We start from the raw sequence: 27,076 nt of genomic DNA on the forward strand, positions 1-27,076 counted from the left end.
GTTATAGGTAAAATCGTTGGGAGTGGCGTTGCTAAGAAAGTTAATGCACACTCCATTTTTGTTCTTCTGGGATGGGACATAGGCATTTCTTCCTCATGTCCTGGCTCTAGAGCCTTGGTTCAAGCGCCTTTGCTCGCTCTCTGAAACGAGATGAACTCTAACTTTGTCCATTTCCGCTGTGCAAAACCGAAACTGTTTCCCATAAATTTAAAAATATATAAAAATAAATTAGGAATACCAAGATTATGAATACATGGTTTTACTTATCAAAAATGAGACCATGTGTGTAATTTGCAAAAAAAAAATGATAATATAAAGTATTAGTATAATAATAAGTATAATAGTATAATAAGTAATAGTATTAAGTATAATAAAGTATTCCCGGTCGGTCCAGGATCTTTTCGTAATGGAAATTTCCTTGACTTCCCTGGGCATAAAGTATCATCGTACCTGCCACACGATGTACGAATGCAAAAATGGCAATTTAGGCAAAGAAAGCTCTCAGTTAATAACTGTGGAAGTGCTCTTAGAACACTAAGCTGAGTAGCCGGCTCTGTCCCAGTGGAGACGTTAATGCCAAGAAGAAGAAGAAGAACGTATTAAAAACGATCTCACCAGATTTCAGTAGTACACCAACGTTTGATGTTTTTGTACTCCAGGATTGTGGATCCGCTGTTACCGCCAATGATCGCAGATTACGCTTGAGGCAATCGTCGGGAGTTTTTCGGTAGTCCACAAAGACTGCAGTTTTCGTTTTTGGGAGCCTATTGGCGCATTGTTCCATCTGCTATATATGTAACCGGGCGTCAAGACATACTGTTGTTCTAACCGCAAAACCAAGGCCACTTCCTCCGTCCGAACTCGGGCTCTCACGTTGACGGAGCTCCATCGATTTTGGAAACAGCAACAACACTGTGCTTGAAACGATAGTCCATCCATAGTGTTCCAGTACTGCCCACTGAACCAAGGTTTTGTTCAACCTTTTTTCCGTTTTTTCCGCAACAACGAATATTCCAGATTATCGAAGGTTCCATAGCCACTCAGAGATTTTGTGTCACCGTCAATGGATTCCAATCAATATTCCAATTGTCTATACGTATTTTCCATTGCTCCTCTTCTATCGTTTCACCGAAAAATCTTCTCAATTCTCACTACTGCTCGATGCCTATATTTAAATATTAAATTTTTTTTTCACGCCCATCGTTAAGCACCGCACGCTTCGATCTCCTGTGTCGAAACGTCGGGTTAAATAATAAAACTCGTTTTTAACAAAAAAGACCGCGTTGCCGATATTCCATTAATCGTTATCTATTGATTTTCCCGTATCCACTTACCTCGTCGTACTTTACTTAAAGCGGGGAAGGGACTACGCAAAAAAGGTGGTTTGTTAAAAGTGCTCCGATTTCGTTCAAATTTTGTAACTCGAATAAAATTACCATAAACATTAGGCCCGTTTTTTTGTGCTTGTTTAGTTCTGAGCAGCTCTGAGTTGTCTGCCCGTTCCAACTAGGGGGAAAACCGGAATTTTAGTTTCCGTGGTTTAATTCTTAACGAAAAAAATAACTCCAGTTTGTTGGTCTCTTCTATATAGATTGGAGAATGTTCAAAGCAATAATGAAAGAAAATTCATCGACCACTGTGCGATCTATATGATCGAAAATGTAACTGTAACCGTTTTCCCTATATATTTGATCGATTTTTACTATACAAACTTCCAGCTCGTTCAGACAGCGCCCCCGCCTTAGAATTTTTTCACTCAAATTTTCACAGTAGCTTCTGGGGGTCAAATGAACAAATTTGGGGGTGTAACTTGAGATATTTGAGGTTTGATTTTTCACCGCCTCAGTGAGGATAAGGTGATTTATGACAGGGACTTACATTGGTTAGCTAGCTGCCAATGTATCTGACGCAAGGAAAGGCGTGCTATAACGCATAAGTTTGGAAGTGAAGAAAACCAGTTTCTCGACTGTCATCTCATGCTGAATGAGTACGTTGATCGATCCGATGTAATCCCACACTTTTATTCACAATCTCGCACTTCTAATCGCACTTATGATGTGCGCAATGTGCTATAAGAAGTTTAATTAAACGAATTAACCGGTTGATAGATTACAGAAATACAAAGTATTTCCAGCCAAGCCATTACATCACCATTCCCGTAATTTTTGACTCGCACGACTGTTTAAGTTTGATCAAAATGTCCATTTAAGGATAGGTCTTTTAGGGTCTATAAGCGTACCTGGTAATCTTTGGAGGTTAATAATAAGATTCATATGACTATGTTTTGTCATCTTGTGTGTTCAATAATCTGATTACATTTGTTTTACTGTGTTCTACTATGCATCTCTATCGCAACATATCCATGTAGCGAGTGGAGATGTATTGATTAGACTTGTCAAACAACTAGAGTAGTAAAAGTTATAAAGTCAAGTAACGATCCAGTGCCATTGAACAACGGTCGATAATGACACATTTCGCTTGCCATGCTTATCAGTTGCAAGCAATCGATCCGATCGAGGAACCGCGACGATCGCGGCGTTCCTTATCAAAATCCCTCACATCATCTTGATTCGTTACCCGAACGAGGGATTGTTGCTCTTCCCAAGCGAATGGAATTCCCATCATCGCGTGCTCTCCACGAGAGAAAGACTCAGGCCAACAGGCTGCTCACATGGGATCCTGATGTCAGTTTGGACCAATATCTGAAACCATTCGGACGCAGAAACTCTGATCGCGGGGTCGCAGATCGTTAGTTTGGCGTGCACGTTGGTGGCGACGGATTAAGAGCGTATTTTATTATCGAACATAAATTAGCAAAAGTGATAGGTCCTGTTGTCGTCGGCGGTACGGAAATAGATTCGCGCGATCGCACGGTTCATTAAGGTGTCACTGCTGGAAAAAACGTTTGATGATCGATTGTGACGTGTTAAGTTGCTCGATTAGTGAATGTGGTTGATCTCCGTTCTGTTCTGAAGTGAAAAGCAGTTCAAGATGCGAACGCTAATGGTGATATTGCTGTTGGGATATTCGGCGTATAGAATTTTTGCATCGGATGACATTGTGTTTGAAGATAAGTCCCTTTTCGGTAAGTTCTTGCGTTGGGTGCTTGATCAGCAGTTGATCAAGCCGTTTGAATTCTTAAGACTAATTCTACAATGATATTTTCAAGAAATCATTATTGCGAGCGAAGATTGTAGCGGTTGATCTATTTGTGTCTTTCATCGATTGCGAGTTTATTTATAATTCTTAGTTTTTGTATTGATAACACTCGAGCGAGCCGACCATGCGACGATTTTAATTGGACTTTCCCAGTTGTTCAATCCTGAATACGGGCTTTTCCGTTTTGTTTTCTACAATGCCATACGCCGTCTGTTTAATGTTCCAGACGACGGAAGCTTTTAACAAGCGATGTGCGATGAGCGCTGATGACGGTGTAAAGTCAAAGATCAATCGCGGATTGAAGTTGCTTGTGGTGAAGCTAATTTACGAACCGCGTTGGGGATATGCAAATTGAGTCACGCTTGGAAAGTATTTCATAATTTTGGAAGCTTGTGTCGATAATGCTTCCTTATCATCATGTGTTTCAAGAAAAAGAATTGTATAAACGCTTATGATAATGCTAATCATGTAATCAATAATGCAACCGTCGATTATAGAATAAGAATTCCGGCAGCTGAAGAATGTGTGAACCTCAACGTTGTTGATGCTCTCACAGCATGCCGGCCACGTATCTTGAATGGAAGTGTCTTCTGCACCGTGTCTTTCCGAGTGGCTACCTTCAGCATCTCGTAGGTAACGGGCAAGTGTTGGAAATTGTCAAGCAAAAAACAGTGCCAGTTCTGCTCCGTTGGGGAGAATGATTGTGATCGATGTAGAATCACCCCACCGATACCAGTCTTGGAAGCGTCTTCCACCACGATAATGCCATGCTCTGAGTTGTAGTGAGTCAGAAAAAGACCTGATTTCAGCACACACTTGATGTTTTGGAATGCGTGCTGACACTCCTGGCTCCAGATGAAGTTGGTGTCCTTTTTGAGCAGGTTGTCTAACGGATGACAGAGCTGGTGCATCTCACGAACGAACTTCCTGTTGAAGTTGATTGCACCCAGGAGAGAGCACAACGTCGAAACGTCAGTTGGTGCGGGCATTTCTCTCTGCGATGGAAGTGGCTGCACAGCAGCTTGACTTCATCATTGACTTTGCGTCCTCGAAGTTTACCATCAGCAAGGACCTCAAGCAGGCCCTGTTCAGACTTCGTAAGTCGATGTTGGCGGCCAAGCAGAACCATGCTGAACCCATGGCGACTGTGGCAGTGGCAGAACCCGTGGAATTGAATGTGCCGAAGTCTACCCAGACGGAGCCCTTCGTTTTCGCGGGTAGCCCCAAAAGTGCGGAAGCGAATGCTTACAACAAGCAATCGCAGAAGCGTACGAGGCAGCCATCAGAGAGGAGCTACCCGGCGGCGCCCGCAAGGCCAGGCGAATATTAACCCCGAAAGTCGGCAGAAGTGCCGGAAAATCGGACCCCACCCAGGCGTCCCGGAAAGCCGAGAAGGGTGGGCCCGAAAAGGCTGGCACCTCACCCATTGAGAGGTCCTCAATCACCACAGGTTAGGGCGGATCAGGGGGGGGGGCCCTCTGGACAACCCTAAAGCGAAGGAAGAAGAAAAAGAAGCAGGAGGTGCAGGAGCGCAGGGATACCAGGCCAAAGAAAGGTAGGAGGGTAGGTACCAAGCGCTAAAAGGGTGATGCGATCATCATTAAGACGGAAGAGTCCAAGTACTTGGAAGTCTTGAAGGCGATGCGTAGCGACGCGAAGCTCGCAGATCTAGGAGCCGACGTACGCAGTGTCCGACGTACTCGTACAGGTGAAATGATCATCGAGCTTAAGCGCGACAAGGAGCGCAAGGGCGCCGCCTACAAAAGTTTGGCGGGAGAGGTCCTTGGCGAGGGTGTCGAGGTGAGGGCTCTAACGCAGGCAGTGACTCTGAAGGTGATGAACCTTGACGAGATCACCGACGCTGAAGAGCTTGTCACGGCACTGCGGCAACAGTGCGAGATACAGGTGCCCACCGCTGCCGTTCGGCAACGGAAAGGTCCGGCAGGAACTCAGGTGGCCTTAGTACACCTACCTGTGGAGAACGCAACTAAGCTGCAAGAACCCTCCCAAGTGCTTGATTTGTTCCGGGAAGTCCGTGAACAACAATCATCCCACGGGAGGTTCAAGGTGCCCGACCTTCAAAAGAGCCATAAACGAAAAGTCACAGTGCAGGTAACGCAGCTGAACCTGAACCATTGTGACGCAGCTCAGCAACTGCTGTATCAGGCAGTTGCTGAGTGGGGGACGGATATCGCCATCATATCGGACCCATACCGAGTACCCGCCGGCAACGGCAACTGGGTCGTGGATGGATCCGGAAAAATGGCGGCGATATGGATGACGGGTAAATACCCCGTCCAGATGTTGGTGTCTACTACCTACGAGGGCTTCGTGATCGCCAAGGTAAACGGGGTCCTCTTCTTTAGCTGCTATGCGCCTCCGAGTTGGTCGACCGAGCGGTTCACGCAGATGCTGGACTGTATGACGACCGTGCTGACAGGGCGAAGGCCAGTAGTAATAGCGGGTGACTTCAATGCCTGGTCCTGGGAATGGGGAAGCCGTATCACGAACCAAATCCTGCTTGAGGCACTGGCCGTGCTAGATGTCGATCTGGCTAATGTTGGTACCAAAAGTACCTTTAGCCGAAACGGAGCGGAGTCGATTATCGACGTTACTTTTTGTAGTCCTGATCTAACGAGTAGTTCGAACTGGAGGGTAAACAATGCCTACACTCACAGCGACCATCTGGCGGTTCGCTACAGTATCGACTACAACAACAGCAGGCAGCGTGTAGAGGAAGCGGCTAGGTCAAGGTCAAGCCCTCGTAGGTGGAAGACATCGTACTTCAATGACGAAGTACTTAGAGAGGCGCTCCGCCGTGAGCGTAACCTACTCGGCCTAAGCGGGGACGAACTGGTAGCGGTGCTTTCGCGTGCATGCGATGCGACTTGTCTTTGATGCGACCATGCCTAGGAAAGTCCACCCTAGGAATGGGAGACCACCGACGTACTGGTGGACTCAAGCAATTGCGAACCTGCGCCGTGCCTGCCTACGGGCCAGGAGGCGGATGCAGCGAGCACGTACCGAGCAGGAGCGTGAAGAACGACGGGCGGTGTTCATCGCTGCCAAAGTCGCGCTGAAGTCCGAGATAAGGGCTAGCAAAAAGGCCTGCTTTGAGGGACTCTGTCAGAGTGCCAACGTAAATCCGTGGGGCGATGCCTACAGGATCGTTATGGCGAAGAAAAGAGGTGCAATGGCTCCTACAGAGCAATCTCCAGAGATGCTGGAGGGGATCATCGAGGGGCTCTTTCCGCGCCACAACCCTAGCCCATGGCCTCCTTTCGTAAGATAGCCGGGATTGAGGCTGGCGATGAGGATAGGGTAACCGATGAAGAACTTGTAGGGATTGCAAAATCCCTCAGTATGGGGAAGGCACCATGTCCCGACGGAGTTCCAAACCTGGCCCTCAAAGTCACAATCTTGGAGGCTCCCGGGATGTTCAGATCTGCTATGCAGATATGCCTGGACGAGGGAGTATTTTCAGATACGTGGAAGAGGCAGAGCCTGGTACTATTGCCAAAGGCGGGGAAACCACCCGCTGACCCGTCGGCGTATAGACCAATATGCTTGATCGACACGGCGGGGAAGGTGCTTGAGAAGATCATCCTCAACAGACTGTTGAGGTACACTGAGGGTATAAATGGTCTCTCAAGCAACCAGTTCGGCTTCCGGAAAGGGAGGTCAACCGTAGACGCTATTCTGACGGTTACGAAAACTGCTGAGATAGCACTCCAGCGTAAGAGGAGGGGGATTCGCTACTGCGCAGTAGTGACACTGGATGTAAGGAACGCATTTAATAGTGCCAGTTGGGCGGCTATTGCTGATGCGCTCCTGCGTCTGGAGGTACCCGAGTACTTGTACAAGATTCTCGGAAGTTACTTCCAGAATCGGGTATTAGTCTATGACACAGAGGTGGGTCGTGCTTTCACATAACCTCAAGAGTCCCGCAAGGTTCCATCCTGGGTCCGGTGTTATGGAATGTCATGTACGACGAGGTGTTCATATTAAAATTCCCGGCGGGTGTGGTCATCGTTGGCTTTGCCGACGATATTACGCTGGAGGTCTACGGTGAATGGATCGAAGAAGTGGAATTGACTGCAGCCCACTCGATCGCAATTGTGGAGGAGTGGATGAGCTCCAGGAAACTGGAATTGGCTCACCACAAAACTGAGGCGGTTGTTGTCAACAACCGAAAGTCGGTGCAGCAAGCGGTGATCAGTGTAGGCGTCTGCACCATCACTTCGAAGCGCTCCGTCAAACACTTGGGGGTGACGTTGATTATGTCTGCAAGAGAGCCTCCACAGCTATTGTGGCACTGTCCCGGATGATGTCCAATAGCTCTGCGGTGTACGCCAGTAAGCGTAAGCTTCTGGCCAGTGTCGCCTCGTCCATACTGAGGTATGGTGGCCCGGCTTTAAGTACAGATAGCTACCGTAGCAAGCTAGAGAGTACTTATAGGATAATGTGCCTGAGGGTTGCGAGCGCCTACCGTACCGTGTCACACGATGCACTCTGCGTCATCACCGGTATGGTGCCTATTGGTATCCTTATCATGGAAGACATAGAGTGCTTCGAAATGCGCGGCACAAGAGGCATACGCAGGACTGCCAGACTGGCCTCTATGGTCGGCGTGGGACAGTTCCACCAAGGGAGTGTGGACTCACAGGTTGATTCCGAGGTTAGATATCTGGGTCCATAGGCGCCATGGGGAAATAACATTTCACCTGACACAGGTCCTTTCGGGCCATGGATGCTTTAGGCAGTATCTACACCGTTTCGGTCATGCGGGTTCTCCCGAATGTCCAGTTTGTGCAGGTTTAGAGGTAACGGCGGAACACGTTCAGCGGACAATGGGAGGTGAGGACCACCTGGGAAGCTGGCAAAGCGCCAGCATGCTACCTTGGTGGACTCCCCCTAAGCGTGTCATCGATGCTCGTTGCTGCATGGCTACGCAGCTAACCTGGAGGTTGCGATGTGCACTAGCCCCTCTCCGAAGCAATGCCTTCTTGGTGGTCCCGGAGAGACGAAGGGTTTGGCGGCAATGGGAATGGTTTAGTGGGTCGGGGGTGTAGTCCTGTTTACTGCTTGCATGTAGTAAATGGTCCCCAACCCCACACTCCCGGACCTTGGTCCGGAGTCTGTTGAGCAGAGTATCTCCCCATTGCTTAGAAGGAAAAAGAAAAAGAAAAAGACTGACTGCCAAAGCAGCTGCTGGGCTGCATCACAGTGGTTTAAATTTAACTGTGTTACTTCCGTTTTGGCTGCTTTGACACTCCGCTTGTGCCCGGACATTTGGGTCCGCCCGTTAAGTGTCCGTTGTCTGCTCTGTCGACACATATTAGGCACTTATTCCTACGTTTCGCTGTTTTCGGTTTAGCGCTCTCCTTGGGCTCCGTTTTCAGTTTCCTCTGTTTTTTATTATTTCCAACTCGTATCTACGGGTTGCTGTTGCCTTGCGCCCGTAGTTCCTGTGGATGCACTGCCTGGTTCGGGTTATCCCGTGGCTCCTTTTTCTTGGCTTTCTTGGCCTTAGGCTTGGTGTTGGCCTCTCCTTTGTTGCCATGTCCTCTTGATCGCGGGGCTTGGCCCGCTCCAGCTTTTCCGTTCTGGAGGACGTAGGTCACTTTTCCCTTAGCAACCATACGTCTTTTCGCCACGTATTCATCCCCGGAAGGTCCTCTCTTCCGCATCGCGTATCGAATAATATCATCAGATATATTCGCGTTGCCTGTGAAGGAAAACACTTCGATCTGACACGACCTAGTGTCTTTTTGGCCTCCTACCTTGCCAAGTTGTTCTTAGGCTTTCACGTAGTCCTGCTTTGCAGCTAGGACAGATTGTCGCAATTTCAGTAGACTTGTTTTCAAGTCATTGCTGATATTGCTTTTGCTCTTTACAAACTCGATGATGACATCAAGTTGCTCAGCAGCTACCACCATTTTTGGGAGGTACTCCCTATTGCGATCCATGGCCTCGATTAGTACCGGGCCATCGGTCACCTCACATGTTGCACTGGAGCGGCCAGTGCCTGCCGTCGCCACAGTATCTAGGCTTTTGCCCACAATGTTTTCACTAAATTAATGGGACAATGTTTTCACTAATTAATGGGACCCAGATAGCCGTAGCGGTAAACGCGCAGCTATTCAGCAAGACCAAGCTGAGGGTCGTGGGTTCGAATCCCACTGGTCGAGGATCTTTTCGGGTTGGAAATTTTCTCGACTTCCCAGGGCATAGAGTATCTTCGTACCTGCCACACGATATACGCATGCAAAAATGGTCATGGCATAGTAAGCTCTCAGTTAATAACTGTGGAATTGCTCATAAGAACACTAAGCTGAGAAGCAGGCTGTGTCCCAGTGGGGACGTAACGCCAGAAAGAAGAAGAAGTTTTCACTAAAGTTGATGTTGGTCGCCTCCTTCCTATTGGTTGATGAATAGTGAGGGCAGTAAAACACGTCTATACTGATTTGAGTGTATTTCGGGAATGAACTAATTTTCTAACAAATTTCACAACGTCAACTAACAGTGTAAGGATCATGGCTACTATGATCACTGTCTTGCTTTCATCCACGGCATAAAAATTAACAAGGCAGGCTCTTTACTGATGTAAATATCAAGTTTCATTGTAAACATATGACGTCACACAGTGCTTCGCCCCTTGGACAAAAGTAAAAAAATCAACTTTCATATTCGATCGAATCAAGTAGGCCATGATGTAAACATATGTTTTGAGTGTGTAGTACAGATACTAGAAAGTTCGTGCGCTTTTCAAAACAAACCAAAACACCACGTGTTGGCAAGTTGTTTCATCGTTATATATTATTAATTGTTTTCGTGTCAATCCAATCCCTGTTCAATTCGCTTTATTCCCATCCTAATTATATTTTCAAAGTGAAAATCGCTATGGACCGTGTTGAAACAAGTAAGTAGGAGTCATTCCATTTAATATCCTATGATATATTTTACCAATTGTAGAAAAAGTTGCTTCTGAGCTATAAGTTTTTTATAGAGAAGAAAATTAAAACACCTATATTATTTTTGCTCATACAAAAAAGTACCTCGAAGTACCTTCCTGAAATCCACTTTAAAATAAAATTTGAAGTATTTTTTAAATTCTGGAAGTGATTCCAGCTGCATATATTTGCCGATTGTATGTCATCTTATGATTTTTAGGTTATGCTGCCACAATCACCAATAAAGATTGTTTCGAGCTGTGGTTTTCTGCCGCTCCACCCAATCGAAAAAATCATGTTCTAAATTTCATGTACAGTTGCTATGGCACTGATTCATTCTCCAAGATATTTGAGAACGAGCTAAAGACGTTTTGCAAATTTTATTGTTGCAAAATAAACCAAAAGTGGGCAAAATGTGGAAGATCATACAAAATTTTCGTGAAGCAAAACTCCGATTGCACAGAAAAAAAATCCGTTCTCGTATCCGTGAACAGAAGACGTGAACTCGTCAACAAGCAAAAATACACCGTGAACTAGATCATGTTTATGTGAACGTTGGTGGTACTTCATGGTGTATTTTTGACAATTCACGTTTTCCAGAACTCTTTTTTGAGCGTGTGGTTAGCAAAGCCAGTTCAGCTTCCGCGCAATCATAAAATCGACGATGCAGAGTTTTCCAGTTCGGCTGCACAGGCTGGCATGGGAAGGCCTCTCAAACCGTTCAATGCATGTTCAAGAAAAACCAAAAAGCGACGTGTTGCAGATTTTATCAACAATAATGCACCTGAAGAGCTAGCGTTCGCTGCCAATGTATCAAATTCTTCGAGTGGGGATCAAGTACAGGTCATGACTGCAGCACAGGCATTAGCTTTGTACGTTGATTTAGATCTGTCAGAACGAAAGTACAATTCGCTTCGAAACACTTTGAACGAATTACATCCGAACTTGCTTCCTAGCCTTTATACGCTAAGGCGAGAGAAACAAAAAATAATTCAGAAACCGATTTCTGCAACAGAAACATCTGCCACGGTCGATCTACAACAGCTCATGAATAGTACAAGCCATGAAGGATATCTCGTTGGAAGCTTCAACTGCAGTAAAACTGGTTTGCAAGTGGGGCTTCGATGGAAGTTCAGGACACAGCATGTACAAACAAACATTTTCGGAAGCAGGAAAATTGGATGAAAGTTTGCTGACTGTCGCAATGATTCCGTTGAAAATAATCGAAACAAAGGGAAATCAAACCCTCTGGTCAAACCCTCGTCCAGGATCGACTTTTACAGCAGGCCAGTAAAGTTTATGTTCATCAAAGAAGATACTGAAGCTGTTCTGAAAATTCAAAAGGAAGTTGAAGAAGACATCAAGAACCTTCAAGTATGCAGAATCATCAATGAACATGTGCAGATCGATGTAAGCTTTGAATTTCACTTAACGATGGTGGATGGAAAAGTTTGCAACATCCTGTCCGAAAACAAAGCATCATCAAAGTGTTTCATTTGTGGAGCGCTCTCAAAAGAAATGAACACTCCGAAGGTAGACAAAAAACTTCCCGACACGAACAAATATAAATTTGGCCTCTCATCTCTCCATTGCTGGATCAAAAGTTTTGATTGTTTGATTCACATTGCCTACAGGTTGTGATAAAACATGTGCTTTGTAAGAAGTGAATAATTATTTTGTTTTATGTTTTTTTAGGTTGAACATTAAAGTGTGGCGGGTAACAACGGACGAACATAAGCATGAACTAGAGAATAGGAAACGTGATATCCAAGAACAATTCAAAACAGAGATGGGTCTAGTCGTCGATAAACCAAAACCGGGGTATGGGTCCAGCAATGATGGGAACACAGCACGAAGGTTTTTCGCAGATCCGAAAACATGTTCGGAAATAACAGGAGTTAATCTAGATCTCATCCAAAACTTTGGAACAATTCTGCGAGTGATATCTTCGGAGAGAACAATCGATTTTCCCAAATTTCGAGATCTTCTGAAGCAAACACGACAGCTCTACCTGAAGGAGTATGATTGGTATTTTATGCCTGTAACTGTGCACAAACTTCTGATGCACAGTGCAAACATAACGAAAGCTTTCGAAATTCCTATCGGTAATTTATCCGAAGAAGCGTTGAAAGCAACCTATAAGCTGTTCAGAGAAAATCGGTTGAAACATACCAGAAAGTCGTCAAGAATAAATAGTAACAAGGACTTGATGAGTTATATGCTCCTCTGCACAGACCCATCAATATCCGGAAAGAGAAAAATTGTTTCCAACAATCATCAAACAGAAACCCACGACATTTCAACTTTCTTTGTAGAAAGAGAAGATAATGAGTTGATTGATCTATTCTCGGATGATTAATAGCTTATAAATGAATAGTGCTGCTAATTAAAAGAAATTTTATATAACCTTTTTTATTGGGTTTCATTATATTCGTTGGAATAATCGTTGGAATTTCAAAGCGAGCACTGTTCTGGTGTCAAATGTAAAATTTGACGTATAAGCCACTTATGCCATTACTGATGTAATATGTGTTAGTCATGAGTTTTTTTTGTATAACGAGTTCCTCCTCGACATCGTAGGGCAAAACCGCATAAAACATCCAGATATGACTTTTGTCCCCAAGTGCCATACGCTCGAAGCACTGTGCGTCACCCCTATCGTACCATATACCTTCCGGACCACTGGATCATTTTTTTCGAAAATTTGTTCGAGGTGGATAGGAATGACGTCGTCAAGTAGCTGTCAGTTTTCGGAATATATCACCTTCTTAATGTAGTACACCGTGCTTTCATCATCAACACTCCTCCTCAACACATGATCTCGATTCCAGACATCGTCCTCAGTTTTCCCAAACGAACTGCTCCTGAAGGCGGCGCACAGTGGGACGAAATCAAAAAAAGTGGGACATGTGTGTTTGTGCTGAAACTATTGGTTTTAGCGTTTCGACATGTTCTACAAAGTTTCATCATTTATTGAGTACTTAATTTAGACACTGAAAAAAATTTCACTCAAAGTGATATACACTGAGAAAAAAAATTAACTTTTTTATTTATTGTCAAAATTGAAAACTGTCTAAGGAAGTATTGTAGGCGACATCATTTCATGAAAGTTTGTCGAAGACGGAAAAGCTCTATCTCCTACACTGACGAAGTTAGGAGGTAAAAATGATGGGTACCCCCTTAAAACTCATATTTTCTCCATAACTTCTAAATTTGAATTTCTACATTTTTACAATGTTCTACAATGTTTAAGGTGCTGTAAAAATACACATTTTTGCCAAAGACACTGAAGCGCTAGCTCTTCACGTTGAAGATTTACGAACGATTTTCTGATTTTTTCACATCAAATTTAAGTGTGCATATCTTGTAAAGTTGCAAGTAGTAGCAGCTAATTCTAGCATCATGCTGTTCCTCAACCTATTCCCTTTTAAAATATTTACGAATAATTGCGGGGTCAAGCGGGGCTCATCGCACTTTGTTTAATTGAAAATTTTATTTCCTATAATTAAATATATATTTTTTGTAGTTTTTATTTATGTGGTATAGATTTTAAGTTTTGTTTTCATTTTGCTATGAAATTTTCAATGTTTGCCCATTTTGGACGATGATAAAATGTTATGTTTTACAGTTTTTGTCAAAATTTGAACAAATATATATTTTTTAAAGTGATGTTTATTTTTCCGTGTATCTGACAGCATTTTTATAAGTGTATCAAAGTGCTAAATACCGCTATAAGATTATAATCAACTGTTCAACTGATTCAACTGTACAATTTGATTGTATATACTACAATCTTAGTTATAAAAAATAATTGAATTGCACTCTCGATTGATGATTGATGATGATGATTGATGATAGCATTCGATACACTTGAAAAAATCCTGTAATTTTCACGGAAACAACAACTTTTTCTCCACAGCCATGTCAAATTGAAACTTGAACATTAAACATTATAAATTTGCCGTTCGTAAAATGGGCCAAGAGTTAAATATCATAACGAAACATAAAAAAAAAATTAACAGATAGAAAAAAACAATAATTAAAATTTAGAAAACATACATTTATTTATAGGAAATACAATTTTCAATTAAACAAAGTGCGATGAGCCCCGCTTGACCCCGCAATTATTCGTACATATATTAAAAACAATAGTTTCAGCACAAACACACATGTCCCACTTTTTTTGATTTCGTCCCACTGTGCGGCGCGAAGAATATCAATCCATTGAAAGGGTGTTACGAACTGGCGGTGATGAATCAAGAAAATCATCGATGATGCAGAAGGTAACGTGCCATTACTGTGGATTGGAAGGTCATTTTCGTCGGGATTGCAGGAAGTTTGCGAGTGACAAGAAAAAGCAGCAGAAACCCAGAGAGCAAAAGGTGAAGCTGGAAGCTAACGATTAAATGGAGATGTGCCTGGCGTCCGGTGAGCAATCTGGTGGCGATCTGTGGCTATTGGACTCTGGAGCAACTTCCCATATGACGAACGAGTTTTCCTTTCACAAATTCTAGTGTTAAATCCGCTTCAGGTCGACTCTCCAACGCCGTAATAAGACTTCCATACGATTCCGGTAAGCTTGATAAAACCATGGCCACTATCCAGTGATCTTTCAGCGCTTCTCCCATCGCGATTAGTCGGTTAGCTAGGCAAGTTATCTCGTTCAAATGATCGGACATGCTTCCTCCTTCCAACAATCTCTGGGAACACAGCTTCCGAAGAACATGGACCTTGCTCGCCAAAGATGACCGTTCGTGGTATGTTCGTAACGCGTCCCACATCTGCTTACTCGTTTTCGCTCGAATTATATGTGAAAGTTGACTGTCTTTAACGTTGAGTCCAATCAGCGATCGTGCCTTGGCATCTTTCGTGGTCCAAGCTGCCGGTGGATCCTCAGGCTTCTCTTCAGTAAGGACGCTCAGCAGGTCATCTTGAATCAACAGAAGCTCCATACGAAATTTCCACACCACGTAGTGAGGGTCCGTTAAGCCTCTGGACTTTCGTCCCTGCTGCCCCAATATGTGATGGCATGTACGTACTCAAAGCAGTTATTGGATAACTTTTAGTAGCCTTCGAACTCAAAACTTGATAGAACTTAGCTATATGAGCTTATATCGCTATTGCCCTGTAAGTTTCTCATAGGTCGCACGATACGTTAACCTGACACGGCCGCTGAGCTATGAAAATGACAGAATATATGAGCCTATATGGGTATAAATGATGTGCATAAAGCTTCGAGAGGTTATTGAATAACATGCAATATTTGTTGAACTAGTTTTTCAATTTACTTAAATTGACGGCAACATTTTTTTCTTGATCTTTCCAGAGGGCGACCATTGTGAGCTGCGCAATGGACGCTCGGGCCAATGCCGAAAACAATCGGCCTGTACCACGGTTGGCACTGGAGGAATCACTCTTTGCCGATCCGATGGCTCCCAGCTGGTTGTATGTTGCGATGTGGTTCAACAGCAGTGCAATGCAGTCGGTAATGCCATGGGATCCCAAGTCAAGGACCACATCGTAGGGCTTGTTCGGAGGGTAGACATCGGCGAGTATCCATTCATGGCCTTGGTAATGTTCAATGCGTCCCAACAACGGTGCGGAGCGGCGATCATTTCGGAGAAGTTTTTGCTATCGGCAGCGCACTGTTTCAAAGCCGAATTCACTCCAACCAAAGTGCGTGTTGGGACCATAGAAGCGGGCGATGATCTTGCCGATACGTACGCCATAAAAAGAATTCTCCGACACGAGCGGTACGGATCGCTACGCCGGGTAAACGATATTGCGTTGATTGAAGTGGAAAAAGCCATCCGAATGAACAATCAGGTGCAACCCATTTGTCTGTACACCGGACTTGAGGTTTTACCGGTAACGCAGAATCTGACTGTGATAGGTTGGGGCGTAGACAATACAGGTAAATAGATAGTTTGATTCTTACTGTGAATGATACTTACCCTTTATCTCAATTTTGCAGAGGATGTTTCCAAAGTTCTTCTGAAAGGAATCGTCCGACCGATTCTGCGCAACGACTGTTTCCAGCGGTTAAATAAGCCAATTGTAAGGTTTAACATCACGGATAAACATCTGTGTGCCCTGGGCGACTTGAATGAAGAGGGTATGGCAACTGATGCTTGCCAGGGAGACTCGGGCGGACCGCTGATATTACGCGAAAATGGAAAAGACTATCTAGTTGGAGTGGTATCGACTGGACCCGCATGTGGCGGACAAGATCTTGCAGGCATCTATACGTCGGTGTCGAAGTACGTAGAGTGGATAATTAATCAGAAAATATGGCGGAATAATCCGCGATGACCCTCGAATGTCCCATAGTCAATAAATATGTATAGTTTATTAATAAATAATCGTTTTTAAGGCTACAAAGTCTAAAACTGCAGAGAGCTTATCTTGGTAAGAAATTCTCCTTCAAATGGCAGTACTACTAGCATTATCACTGTCGTCATCATCGTCCTTGTCTTCTTCCTCGCCGTTGTCATCGATAACCTCCATGTCGTCCCGATATTTGGGAATATAGAGATTTGCACATGTATGCTCCCAAACATTCTTAGGATACTTCTTGAGGTTGTACCATCGATCCTCGTTCACGTCGTAGCACTCAACGCTTGCAGCCGTATGGCGGAAGATATCGTCGGAACAGAATCCTCCAATAATGTAGATCTTATCCTGAACTGCAACAATCCCGGCATGATACTTTGGTGTGGGAATCCGGGTCACCTGATGCCACGCCGGACTTTTACTGAACAGATCATAACAATCGATACTCTCGGCCAAGACGCGCTGTCCGTTGACCTCGTACCAACCACCGCAGACGTACAGCTTCCGATTGATCGTGAACATAACATGATCCGCCCGAGGGTGCAGCATATTCGGCAGCTTTTCCCACTTCTCGTTGAAACTGTAGTAACTCCACAGACTGTTCAACACTCCGCCGTACAGATCCAAGCCTCCGGAAACGTACAACGTGGCGCCGAATGCAGCCCCAGCATGTTGCGTCCGATACTCCGGAAGCGATTCGATGTAGGTCCACTTATCCGCCACGGGATCATACTGTTCACAAGTCGACACCGATCGATCTCCGTCGTCGTCCATCTCGCTGTTACCGCCCACCGCAATCAAACTGTGCCCAACCACGTTCAACGAAAATCTACAGCGATCCTGTTGCAACGGTGCAATCGTCTCCCATTTGTTCTTGATCGGGCAGTAGCGGAAGCCGAACGGATGGATGTACTCCTCCAGCGAAATGTCGTAACACCCTCCGATGACGTATAGATGGTTGTTCAACACCACCACGCCGAAGTTGCTCTGCTTGATGTGCGGAATTGTCGTCAGATATCGCCACTTGCCGTTCAGCTTGACGTCTTTCCGTTTCGTTCGATCCACAAAACGTATCGTTACCGAATCGGACCCACTCTCCGGGCTCGAGTGGTTCCTGCTCAGTTTGACTTTGCCGGCTACGGTGGATGACGACGAAGCCGATGTTGACGATGATAATGACGCTTGACCATGGGCGCCATCTCCCGGGAAGCAGTAGGTAATCTCGTTGGTAATGCCGGACAGGTCGAAGCCGCCGATTTTTATGATGGCCAACTCCAGTCCACGGTAGTTCTGGATCTTGTTCAGCGGGGATATCTTGTACTTGATGCACTGCTGCTCGCCGATCTTCATGATGAAATCGTACAACTCGTATCTGCAATGGGAAAATGGATAAGTGAAGTAAATTTTAGAGAGTAGTTTAGAGTTCACCAGGCAACCGTTAAGAATCTCCTCAAGATGTCTTCTTGTAATGGAAAATTTCATTTACACAAAACTCACCTGTCAATCCACCTAAACTGGAACTCCTCGGAGCAGAGCAGATTGTACAGCTCTTGCAGTGAAATGTCCATAAATCGTATGTTGTTCCGGATCAACTGCCGATAGTTGGCCGCAGTCACAGCCGTCACCGTCGAAACCGGTTCATCGCAGTTCACCTGAATCCACCGGAGCAGAATGCCGAGCACTTCGATCTCCGTACAGGTCACCGGGTAGTCCCCGGCCAGGATCAGCTCGATCTGTCGTTCACTGAGTCGGAAAAACTCCGGCGATTTCGATATCACATTCAAGTGGTGGCAGATGAAGCGGTACACCTTGTGGTTCAACCGCTTCAGCGAGTACATCTCCGAAATGATCAACACGTCGATGTAGTTGTCCAAGTCCAGCTGTTGGTCCAGGTAGTTGAGGCAGGCTTCCACGACGGACTCCAGCTGAATGTAGCTTGCTGCCGAGAGCACTTCCTGAATGTTGGCCAGATTCAGGGCCAGCTTGCTAGTGTAGATGTAATCCAGGAGTAGCTCGATGCCCAGTGGGGAAATGTTGTGTAGGTTAATTTCACTGAGGCGAGACTCGCGAGTATGGTCCGAAAACATGGCCCTGAAGTATTCGCTGCATGCTGACAGGACGGCACGATGGGCCTGTGGGGGAGAGTAATAAGAGATTCAATCAGTCAAGTGCTCATCGTACTCTCGTACTTTAGACTAAATTTCAAATCAGCTTCTAGCCCAAGCTCTTCGATTATTCAGATGCGGAAGCAAAGGGTGCCGACAATTATGATCAGCTGTACTGAATTTGGAGGTTTTATGTAGAAGATTTTGAACTCCATTAGGGGAACCAAGGTTTGCTTCCAAATCGCATAGACATGAGACTGCGAAAATTTGCAGAAACCTAGAGAAATATTTCAGAAACTTGGAGGATGTTTCGGAAACTCTACTCAGTACCTGGGAGGGAGAAACCGATACGAAATTTCTGTACGTCATAGTGAGCCGAGATTCTGCTGTCACGAACTGTCACTGTGAGCCCGGAACAATGGTACACGAAGTGCTCATGGTCAAAATATCTTAATAATCGCATTGACAAGTGATCAATTTCACCCCGAAATGGGATTCCCCGATTTTTTATATAAGGGATTTTTAGCACTAAAAACACATTTGTTAGAAAATTTTGGCACATAAGCCAAAGAGGCTGATCATCGTACTTGTTTTCCTGCATTCAGTTGTTTGGCATTTTCAATATTATTGAAAACAGACAAGAAAAACCATGGAAAATGATCATTTTCACCCGAAATTACGGCACCGTAAAACGGGGTAACTTTGATAATGCGGGTAACTTTGATAGTGCGAGACCCACAACATACTAAACGAAATAACAAAGTTTCTGTTAATCAGTTAAGAAAACGAATGCAAAAACAAAGAGTATTAGTATGGCACTTTATGTCAAAGCTATTTTCGTTGGAATTAAGTACATTTGAGGATTTATATGCAAATATTAAAAATTTATAAGATTTTAGCATTTTTTTAAACGATTACAAACAATCTGTTCTACGATCACTATTTCTTCGATAAAACTATCAAAGTTTCCCCGTTTTACGGTACATGTAAACTTCAAAACGTCAAAACCTTGTAACAGCAAGAAAAATGTGCTTTTCTATGAAAAATAAGACATGCCTCGATGTATACCCATTTTTCAATAGTTTAGTCATGAAAATCAATAGTTTTTATTATCAGACTCGATTCGTAGAAAGATTTCCAATCGATTGGTTCAAGAATCTCGAGTTGCGTGAAGAGTTAAACCAAATCTACCTATCGAACTGTCAAACCGTCTACCTATCGAGCAGACCAGCAAAACAGATAGGGGCTATTTTCGAAGACGAAGAAGAACAACCATTCAAAGAAGTCTCTTCGCGCAACTCTCTGTATATAGACTCTGGGTCACGTAAGTAACACGGCACCGCTCAAACGTCAATTAATGAACTCGTGCATTGATCCATACTGCCGTGAATCGCAAATCAGTCCCATCTGTAAAAGTAGGCATTGAGAAAATGGACTGTGAAGTTGCCAAATTCATTTTCCATACGAATATTCAAAAAATTCCAGTGGATTGGAACATGTTCAAATCTTAATAGAACTTTCGCAATTTGATTTTTGGAATTTCTCATCGTAATAGGCTGTTTTTCATCACACCAATCTGCCATGAAACGGCCTACTTTCCTGCACTGAATAAAGTGTGTGGTAATAGTCATTACGCAACTGAAACCAGTACTGTAATGATTCATTACGCAACTATTTTGAGCTTCGTAATGAATCATTACACAACACATTTTTATGAATTAGGGGCCCAAATAGCCGTAGCGGTAAACGCGCAGCTATTCAGCATGACCAAGCTGAGGGTCGTGGGTTCGAATCCCACCGGTCGAGGATCGTTTCGGATTGGAAATTTTCTCGACTTCCCAGGGCATAGAGTATCTTCGTACTTGCCAGACGATATACGCATGCAAAAATGGTCATTGGCATAGTAAGCTCTCAGTTAATAACTGTGGAAGTGCTCATAAGAACACTAAGCTGAGAAGCAGGCTCTGTCCCAGTGGGGACGTAACGCCAGAAAGAAGAAGAAGATTTTTATGAATTGTAAAGTGAATGCATTCCGATATGATTTTTGATACTCTCAAGTAGTCTTCTACGAAATTGCAATAAATGTTGTACGCAACTCGTTGCAGAACTCGATTTTTACAGCACTCGTCGTAATTATTCAACTCGGCAAGCCTCGTTGGATAAATGTACGACTGGTGCTCTAAAAATCATCATTCTGCAACTTGTTGCGTAAACTACTATTTCACTGCGATATCTTTCTGAGAAATATTTAAAGATGATCAAAACACGGTCCATTTTGTGCTACAAAGTGCGGAAATCTGTAGTAGAACTGATAAGCGGTTACTTTTCCTTACGGGACAATTTGACATGCTTATTATATCATAAGGGCAGCCGAAAAATCATTGGAAGATATGTTGAAAACTGAACTCAACTCAATTTTGACGAAAATGCAGATGGGATTGACCTGCAATTCACGGTAGTATAGCTCATAGAAAGTCGCGTGATAGAGAAATGGCTTGTGTTTAAATTTCTTCTATAATTTCTTTCATACAACACGATTAAATAAAACAAATTGGAGGGCGAATTCTTTTCTAGGTACCGTAAACCGGGAGCAAATTGATCACTTTTTTACAACTTTTCGCTGTTTTGTCCTTCTTAATTCAAATATTGTCAAATAAATTTCGACAAAACCAGTACTCCATTGATCTTTATCAGTTTATGTAATTGACTTTTCATGAAATAATATTTAACATATCATAAAAATAGTTTTAATATCAAAAAATTAGAATGACACATTGGGGCGAAATTGATCACCATATAATAAAGCAAGTTAAAGAATAAAAAAAATCCCTATCTACTAAATGTGGGTCTTCTGAATCTGAATATGATATCAAAATTATTACAATTCGAGTATTTGATCATTTTATTGCAAAACTAAGCTTTGATAATCTCCCTAATACGCCTAAATGTAGGCAATTTCCATGGAAATAAGCACATTATTTGAGAATAAATGGTTTTATGAGCAAAACACTATACTTGCTAAGCTGTATGATAGTAAAAATAAGTTCAGTGGTTCATACTTAAGCTTACACAACATTTTAAACACTCAAAGTTGACATCTAGGCATAGCAACAGTGGATCGTTTAGCACTAACATTTCTAGCTGTATTGTTTACACCTTCATAACATGTGAATATTTCTATGCAAAACTGACCCCAATGAAAATAAAATAGTACAAAATCATCAATAGGCATCTATAAACTTGAAAACATGGAATGTCTGTGGTGCCAACGAAACCTTCGGTATCCTTAAGAGGAAATGTTTCTTGTTACTGACCTGATCAAATTCGCCCCTATGATCAATTTGCCCCCGGATTACGGTACTTTTGATTAATCTTCGTCACGTGCATATTACTTCCGAGTTTGAATTCACATGATAAAAACTCCTGATGGCAGTGGCTCATAAAGATACACAATTAGTTCTTTACTCTAACTGTTAAATTGGTTAATTTTATATTCTATATTTTAAATAAAGTATAAAAATTATGAAAAGAGAACAAATTTTTAAGTTCTATTGAATTTAGGGTAATTACTTGGTCATTTCTATAATTCCTTTGTCGAATCGTCTGCAATTTTGCAATAATTTTTAATAAAAAACTTTTGCCGAAGTGAAACAAAAGTATCAAGAATATTAATCGACTCCAGTACCAATTTAATTTCAACACATAAATGAACAAAATTGTACATATTTTTCAAAGTTTTGAAATATATTTCAACCTATATGTTCTTTTAAATTTAAAACTTTAGTTAAGTTTCGACCGTTTTATACTAGTTTTAAGATAATTTGGGCTTATCCCGGGATCCCGGGATTGAAAAAAATAAAAATTCTGGATCCCGGGATTTTTTCAGTCCGGGAAACAAGATCCTCTACTAGACCCTCTACTTCTGACTTGACCTGTTTATCGGGCTGGGGATGAACCTGCCTAGGACAGAAAATCCCTCAATAAAAAAGAAAAAAAAAATAACTCAATTCGATTATCAGACACTTTGGGCTCTTAATTCACTGGTTTCAAAATTGAAAAATCTTTTGACAATAAGGGGATACTCTTGGCTGGGTTTCTCGATGTCGAAGGCGCGTTTGACAACGCTACACACTAAGCTCTTACGGTGAATTTCACCGTAATCTCAACAGCTGAACAGTTCGGTGAAATAAATCACCGTAACTTCGTCGGAATTTAACGGATTCCGGTGATTTTTTACCGAATACTGTAAAAATGTACCGTACTCCGTTAATTTATTTTACCGAGCTGTTCAGCTGTTGAAATTTCACAGGAATCCGTAAAATAATTTAAGTGTGTAGGTTTACATCGATGAAAGACGCCATGAGAAATCGAAGTTTCCCTGAAAAAACTGATTTAGCGGATAGCAGAGATGCTATTTAGAAAGGAAATATCAACATATATGAGCAGTGGCGCGGGAAGTGGGTAGGACAGGTAGGTCATGTACTACGCACAAAAACACCTGGGTAGGACACTCAAAGGATTGTCCTACCCACGATTTAGCTAAAAAAATAAAAAATAAGATCAGCAGAAAGCTTGTAAAATAAATTAAACTATGCTTCAGAGAAATTTCATTGACTATAAAGGGTCCAACAGGCTCTTCATGAATTGTATCTCAGATTCCCCTAAGAATAGCTTCAGGAATTATCATAGTATTTTTAATTAGATTTTGCCAGGGTCTCTTTCAAAATTGTTTTAGAGATTTATCTTCTAATTTTCCCAGAAATTATATTTTACGAAGGATGCTTAGAAGAATTTATTCAGAATATGCTCCAGGTTTCCTTGCGACTACCTCCAGTAATTTCCTATCATTGAGTTTTCACCAGATGTGTTTCACTATCTCTTCAACTGAGTTCTCTAGTTGTATTTCTAGGAGATTTCTCTAAGATTTCCATAGGTTTCTACAGAATTGAGGAAATCCTCAAAGGTTTATTTTCGAATTTTTGAAAAAAAAAATCGCTGTGGGTTTTTTTCAAGAAAGCCTGCTAGAATTTCTTCTGTTCATGTGGATTTCTTCAAGAATACATCCCCAATTTATCCCAGAAACCCAAAATTTCTTAAGGGTTCTTCAAAAAAAAAAAACATTTATTTACTTAAAAATTTCTTCAGCATTTCATCCAAGTATTACTCCTGCAGTTTTTCCAAACATTTAAAAAAAAGTTTTCCCAAAAATTCTAATGCAACTTTTGAAAGTTTATTTAAGTTTTCACACCAGCTAATACTATACCAATTTTCCCAATAATTCCTCCGATCATTCCTACACAAGCTTCTTTAGAGATTGTTTCCAATGTTTTTCGAGGAATTCCTTTAGAAAATCTTGCAAAGTGCTATCCCGAGACTCGATTGATTTAGTTTTTAAGTTTATCTTAGCGAATTATCTAGGAAATCATCTGCAACTTACTCAAGAGTTCAGACGTTATTTCAGAGATCATTGATGATTGATAGTGACTTTAATACGTACACTAGTTTTATATGAGATAATTTCAGAATTTTCTTTAGAAGTTCTTCACGGATTTATTCTTCCGAAATAATTCATTGGCATTTTCCTGGAGAAAATATAAGTATGACGGGAGGAATTTCTGAAGAAACCTAAGAAGAAATCTTCGAGGGAATTGCTGAAGGTATCTTTAGAGAAATCTAGTTGAAATTTTATATTAACTCTCAAAAACAGTTTTATAGGAAATCCCTAGAAAGGTTGATTAATCATTGGATAAAATCATAGAGGAATTGAGACTTTCTTGAAAAAATTCACAAAGAATTTCAGGAGGAATTCTGATGAGTCTCTGAAGAAATTCTGTTTCTGTGGTTTTCTTTGGGTAAATCTCGGTTGAATTCTTGAGGCATCCAAAACAAAATTCCCTAGTCAAACTCTTTAGGAAATTTTCGGAGTAACATCTAAAAATTTTATCTTAATAAATTGCAGATGAAATTCCTGGGGAAAATCACGTAATTCCAAAAAGTTCTTGGATCTTGAAATGCCTGCTCTGATGCTATGAAGAATCAAACTCTTCAAGAAGGAACTGCCTGAACTCCTGGCTTCTAATAGGTTTCGTTCTGTTTTCTTGGTTCCTGTTACGACTCTTAACAACCTCTTTCTGAATCTTTTAAAGTCTCTTTTTTCAGGCAATAGGTCTCTAATTTCCTATTTTAAGCCACTTGCGTAGTCTGGCGTGAAAATGAGGGGGTTAGAAGCAAAGGGGTGTCAATGAAAAAAAAAACTCAGTTTTAAGAAAATCTACTTCGAACTTTAACTGAAATTTCATACAAATTGTATGAGAGCCAAACAATAAAACAAGCCAGTTTTCAAACAATCATGTTATTTCGTATATTGAGCGGATAAGTCACTTGAAAATATCTTTAGAACGCTTGGAAACAGAAGAATTTCCTCAACTCAAAACCGACCAAAATGTCACTTACACCCTTTTGCGTTTGGGCCCTTTGAATACGGTTACTTGAAATTTCCAGTGTAGGATTCCATAGGGTCAAAATTTATCTTAGCTTCAATGTGCACAAAATATTTTTTTTTCAACGTTTGTCCTACCCATGGTTTCGAACGTGGACGCGCCTCTGTATATGAGGTTCAGTTGTGAAGGTCAAGGCTGTCCGATGTGGACATTGTCGCTGAGCAGTATACCAGCCGACGTGTGATGGTTGACAAGTTTGAGGTGGTTGATAAATCAGTGCACCTCGCATCATTGGTAATTTTGGATAACAACTGCAGCAGAGAAATTCGAAGGCGTATTATTGCCGGAAGTCGCGTTTACTTACGGTCTGGTAAACTTTACTTGACGCAGATAAGACCGTTAGTTCTCTACGGACATGAGACGTGGACAACGCTCGAAGAGGACCTGCAAGTGCTTGGAGTTTTTGAACAACGATCTTTGGCGGAGTATGTGAAAAATGGAGTGTGGTGGAAAAGAATGAACCACGACCTTGTGGTGCTCTACGTTGAACCAAGTATCCAGAGAGTAGCCAAAGCTGGAAGGGTGCGATTTGAGAATGCTGGACAATTGTCCCGCAAAAATGATGTTCACTTCGAATCCAGCCGATACAAGATGAAGAGGGGCGCTACGAGCTAGGTGGTTTGACGACAAAGTGGAGCAGGATTTTAGAAGTGCGAGACGACCGAGAAACTGGAAGGCAACCTGCCATGAGTTTGTTGGCGTATAATATTCTGGTGCAGGTTACACCATCGACATCAGAGAAAAAAGAAGAGATTCCATCACTACCGTGAATCGACCGCCGTGAGTCATTCATGGTTCATGATCACCTTCAACTTTTAACGATGCGAACAAAGTACACCCCTTCATCCCAAGATGCGTTGAGTTCAATCGCACAAACGGCGAAGAGATCATGCATCATAATGACCAATTTAAGCCATTTAACAACGGCAGATACGGTACACTCAATGATGAACGAAACAATTTGGGCACCGTGTCGAAGCGGCATCTCGGCGCAATCAGAAGAAGATAATTATGCAATCTCATTAATACTTTTGAGGCTGCACCGTGAATGGTGTACCGAAACTCCGAAGCCTCCAAAATGGATGAGACCCGCTGCGCTGGTTTAATTACGGTTAAGCAATTACGACCCAGTTACTTACCCGAAACACCTTCCCATCGGTTCGCAACGTCACGTCCACCAGCACCCCTTTCAGGCGCAGTTCGTTCAGTCCTTTGAGGATCGTCCCGGTGTGGCTGAAGGACTCGAACACTATCCCGTTCAGCTCTTTACCCTCCTCAGCGCCGACGATCGTCTGCGGTGTGATATGGGGAACCGCAACTTCGGTGGCTGCCATTCTGCAAGAACCTCCACCAACTTCCACCAATAATCCACAAAAGTTCGTCGTTCACGCACTGATTCCGCCCTCACGCATAAAAAGGCGCCGCCCCATCGGTTGGTTTGCCGGTCGGTGATTAGGGTGGCAAACAGAGCGCGGGACAAGTTCAACAGCGCAGCAGTTCGGAGACTTCCCACGCCCAACTGAAGCAGGTGATGGCGGTGGCGCGGGAGAAGCCGTTCGACATTGTGCAACCACGCTGCCGCCGTGCGAACGGTTCGTTGTTTTCTGCACCAAACAGCAGCTGTTATGGGCAACCATTACCTACGACCACGCGTTCATGGCTGTTTCATAGGTATGTGAGGGGGGGATATGGTGTGGAGCGCGGGACGAGGAGAGCGGTTCTCGGTGCGTTGGGTGATGTTGATGGAGTGCCGGATTGTGTTTGAAATCTGGAATTATTGAGATACAGAAAGAAAACTTGAGCGAGATGATCAACAGTAAATAACAAAAGAATGGTACAATTTCATTATGGAATCTAATATGAATTTTTCTACATTTTTTTTCCAGACATAAGCTCGGAAGTTCTGTGTGATCATTTGACCTTGACGCTTGCTCCTGAGGGGGCGAGCGATGAGGGCAGAATCAAACATGTCACGTGTCGGTCGAGCAGTGAAATAAAAAAAAGCGTCGAGGATCGTAAGTAAATA

At 42.9% G+C, this 27,076-nt stretch overlaps 2 protein-coding genes across 3 annotated transcripts in view; one reads left to right on the forward strand and one right to left on the reverse strand.

The window, feature by feature from the left end:
* Positions 1-2,685: 2,685 nt before the first annotated feature.
* LOC5576683 (clotting factor B) lies at positions 2,686-16,506 on the forward strand. The gene is made up of 3 exons (XM_001662770.3): positions 2,686-3,085; positions 15,439-16,026; positions 16,087-16,506. The coding sequence occupies exons 1-3, from the start codon at positions 2,992-2,994 to the stop codon at positions 16,422-16,424; spliced, it is 1,020 nt and encodes a 339-aa protein (XP_001662820.2). The 5' UTR covers positions 2,686-2,991; the 3' UTR covers positions 16,425-16,506.
* The window catches only part of LOC5576682 (kelch-like protein 13), a 28,459-nt gene continuing 17,817 nt past the window's right edge, over positions 16,435-27,076 (reverse strand). For both annotated transcript variants that reach the window (XM_021842657.1, XM_021842668.1), the window contains exons 2-4: positions 26,190-26,818; positions 17,943-18,577; positions 16,435-17,817 (exon numbers count right to left, since the gene is read on the reverse strand). In XM_021842657.1, coding sequence (XP_021698349.1) covers positions 16,536-17,817; positions 17,943-18,577; positions 26,190-26,384 — 2,112 coding nt within the window. In that variant the 5' untranslated portion in view covers positions 26,385-26,818 and the 3' untranslated portion in view covers positions 16,435-16,535. The remainder of the gene's footprint in view (positions 17,818-17,942; positions 18,578-26,189; positions 26,819-27,076) is intronic.

The sequence above is a fragment of the Aedes aegypti genome, chromosome 1 (genome assembly GCF_002204515.2).
Source record: "Aedes aegypti strain LVP_AGWG chromosome 1, AaegL5.0 Primary Assembly, whole genome shotgun sequence".
In the NCBI taxonomy this organism is placed as follows: domain Eukaryota; kingdom Metazoa; phylum Arthropoda; class Insecta; order Diptera; family Culicidae; genus Aedes; species Aedes aegypti.